This window comes from Phytophthora parasitica (genome assembly GCF_000247585.1).
Source record: "Phytophthora parasitica INRA-310 unplaced genomic scaffold supercont2.9, whole genome shotgun sequence".
NCBI lineage: Eukaryota > Oomycota > Peronosporomycetes > Peronosporales > Peronosporaceae > Phytophthora > Phytophthora nicotianae.
In genome coordinates, this window is record NW_008648995.1 from 685,212 (window position 1) to 688,400 (window position 3,189).

Genomic DNA, 3,189 nt, shown 5'->3' on the forward strand with positions numbered 1-3,189 from the left:
CGATCCTCCCATCTGTGCTGAGATGTATTTGCGAACTACCGGTGGTAGGTTGTCTGGAATGAAGTGGGCGTGGTTTGGAAACGCACACCGGTCATCACTCTTGGACGTGCAACCTCGTGACGATAGGCTTCATGCAGACCGAGAGTCGACCTTGTTTCGGTAACGCATCAAGGACCTCTTGAGGTGTCTTCCTGGTCGAACGGGTTGTCTCCGTCCGACGTGTTCCAATCGAAAGGGAAGATGATACCGTTCTTGCCGTCGCCTTTGTGGAGACAGCTGTCAATGACGCTAAACGTTCTGTCTGGATAACGTATAGCATACTTTGCAAATCCGGGTCTTGCAAGGAGGGCCTCCTGCGGGTTTCCGTTCGTGAAGTCGTCCATGACGGGTGTCCATCTCGGTGGCAGCTCTGTAGTCTTCAAACAAGCGGTCGAACCAGAACGTGAGAGTTCCCACGTCCTCTGAGCTCCACTGGCAGAAACTACGTAGTTCTTCGACACAAACTCCCTCGAGCCGCTGATCAACCGACAAGTGTGGTGGTCGAAGAATTCTTCCGCAAATACGAGCAGGACCATAAGTGCATTTGAGATATCACCAAGGGACTCGGGTTTCCGTGCCTTCGGCATGGCCACTGAGGTTGAGAAATTGCTAAGGTTTACTGATCCGTATGCATACCACGCCCTTCGCGCAGAGAAGTCGAATCGCCAAAAGTGCATGATTGAAAAGCCTCGGGCTCCAAACTGGATGTCTTACACACGGGTATTGATGGCTGGGTGTGGCTTGAACTTTGTGGACCGGGATGAAATCATAGAATCAACAATATCTGAAGGATCCTTACCTGCGTGGTCCGGTCCAGCGATGATACCATTGATCAGTTGCTGTGTCCGGGTCGGATTGAAGGCGTTTTATTATCGTCGTTCGCTAGGTTCGGAAACATTGAGCAGGTCAGACGGGGCTAGGACTCGTCGTCGTTGGGACCCCCGTTGCTCTGTCGACGGAGCAGGTCGTTTTCCCAGTTCTTTTTTACTAAGTCCCAGATAAAAGCGAATGAGATCGGGGTCATCCGCTAATAGCAGCTAGGATTTTGGCATGGCAGTTATGTGGGACAAGTGTCACGTACCGGATAGCGCTGGTGCGGCTAGATACGTCGCATTTGGATTCTGGGAGTTTTCGGGTACCATGGCGCCACCTCCAATCGACTGTAACAGTGTCTCGAGATTGTCTCGCTTGGTTTCTTCGCCACTAGGCGGTTCCGTCGTCTCGTTTGTATGGCGAGGACCAGCATCAAATACGTCGCCAATGTTGGCACGTGTACTGGCGGGTATGAGGCGATTTCCGTCGACGAAGAACGCATAGTCAACGGCATGGCGTACGCTCACTGTAGACTCGACCCCAGTTAGGGTGTTAGTCCACCGGAATGTATCGGTGGCTTGGGGCTGTTCACGAACTGGTTGAAATCCCGCGAGTAGGCGCGGAATTGAGCGTGATCCTCGTTGATTGGTACCGAGAATTCTGTCCAAAATCCCAGTATACCGTTCTGTCAGCTCATCTCCAGTCATATCCTTGGCCCGCAGTCGGCTTTTACCGGTCCGAAAACACAATACCGGTGCGACCTCTTCTAATTCCACCGTTCGAGAGTTAAATTCACCAAATAACGTTCGAATGGTGACGAAGTTTCCGTTGTATCTTATAACCTGGCCGGTCACGTAGTTTCCGTTGGAGACACCGACAACAGCTTTACGGAGCCATTCGCCGGGAGCCCCCGCGGTGTACTCATTGACGCCAACCTGGCGACGACGCGCCGTTGAGGCTGAAGCTTGCACAGTTGCATGCGGAGGTGTCGACAACCGGACAGTAGCGGTACTGCCTACTATGGTGTCACATGTTCCATACACAGGTACGGACACTACGGCTTAGTCCTGGACATCTTCAGGCATGATAGTACGGAGCAGGGCGACATGACCATTGTGACAGGGTCGTAGGTGGTAGAAGGGCTTGTTTTCGACGAAGTAACATCGGAAATGACTACAATGCTAAAGCTACCGTGGGCCCCGGGAGAGCGCGAGTTCGACTTCGCTTGCGAGGACGTCTGTCCGTTGTGGTTGGTGGTTGAGCTCCTATTCCTCTGGATAGTGTACATATGGGGAAGGGGAAGCCTCATTCCTCGTGCTCCGAAAACCAGCTCTTCAGCTGTATTTTTCGTTCTGGTTACGACAACGTACAGACACTCTACTGTGAATATCTCGCTCTACGCTCGGTTGCAATCATATCAACATACATTTTAAGGTCGAGAAAGAGAGAGCTATGGCGGAGAATGATAAGTTTAGAAGAAGCGGGCTATAGCAATGAGGTAATTTAATGGACAAAGGTGTGTATTATACGTTTTCTCAATTGCCTCGTCGAATTTCCGTCTCTGTTTGTTGATCGTAGCTTCGGAAGACGTTCACCATAAATAAATTACTTTCGTCTTCCGTAATTTACCGATGATGCTGCACTTGGCCGCAACAAGCAACATTCACCTGTTTTGCATGAGTTGTACTACGGGTATGAGATATCAAGGTATGACATACTTGATTAAATTAAGGATCTTGCTATAGATACGAACAGAAATTACGTGTATCTAATACCAGGAGGGAAACCCCATTATATTTGGAACGGCTATCTGTGGCAATAGAGGCGATGCCTTGACAGCTACTCTTTCCAATCAGAATTTCCCGAGCGCACGCTCCAACGACTTCTCAGCTCCCCTGATGACACGACAAGGGTAGAAGGCGGTACTCCAAAGATCATGCGCAATGCGTTGCTTTGCATTGAACCTACGTAAAAAGCAAGCAATAATCCCAGTACTTGGCGATGTCCTTGCAGTTTACGAGGGCGCTCGCGCTTAGGATAATGTTTTGGGATGGTGTAGAGCAAATCATTCCAAGAGAAGCATGAAGGATTTACTGATTTATTAATGCAACAAAGGTTAGATCTGAGCAGTCTCGGCTCTGTCGCTTCAGGCACTGTAAGAACAGCACTTACCGACTCAGACTCGTCATGAGGTCATTCCCATTGAGCCACAAATCCGTCCAAGACGCCCACATTGGTAGCGATAGACAACCTACAGTCAAGTAGTGGCGGATACGCAAGAGTCTCTCCCTCTCATGCTGCAAAACATGCGTACAAACTGATGGTCATCAAAAGTTT

At 50.0% G+C, this 3,189-nt stretch overlaps 2 protein-coding genes across 2 annotated transcripts; both read right to left on the reverse strand.

Moving 5' to 3' along the window:
- Positions 1-167: 167 nt before the first annotated feature.
- Positions 168-626, reverse strand: PPTG_06305 (hypothetical protein; the record flags this gene model as incomplete). The annotated part of the gene is made up of 1 exon (XM_008900207.1): positions 168-626. The coding sequence occupies one exon, from the start codon at positions 624-626 to the stop codon at positions 168-170; it is 459 nt and encodes a 152-aa protein (XP_008898455.1).
- Positions 627-1,031: 405 nt separating this feature from the next.
- On the reverse strand, positions 1,032-2,140 carry PPTG_06306 (hypothetical protein; the record flags this gene model as incomplete). Its single annotated transcript, XM_008900208.1, has 2 exons — positions 1,032-1,867; positions 2,044-2,140. The coding sequence occupies 2 exons, from the start codon at positions 2,138-2,140 to the stop codon at positions 1,113-1,115; spliced, it is 852 nt and encodes a 283-aa protein (XP_008898456.1). The 3' UTR covers positions 1,032-1,112.
- Between the last annotated feature and the right edge of the window lie 1,049 nt (positions 2,141-3,189).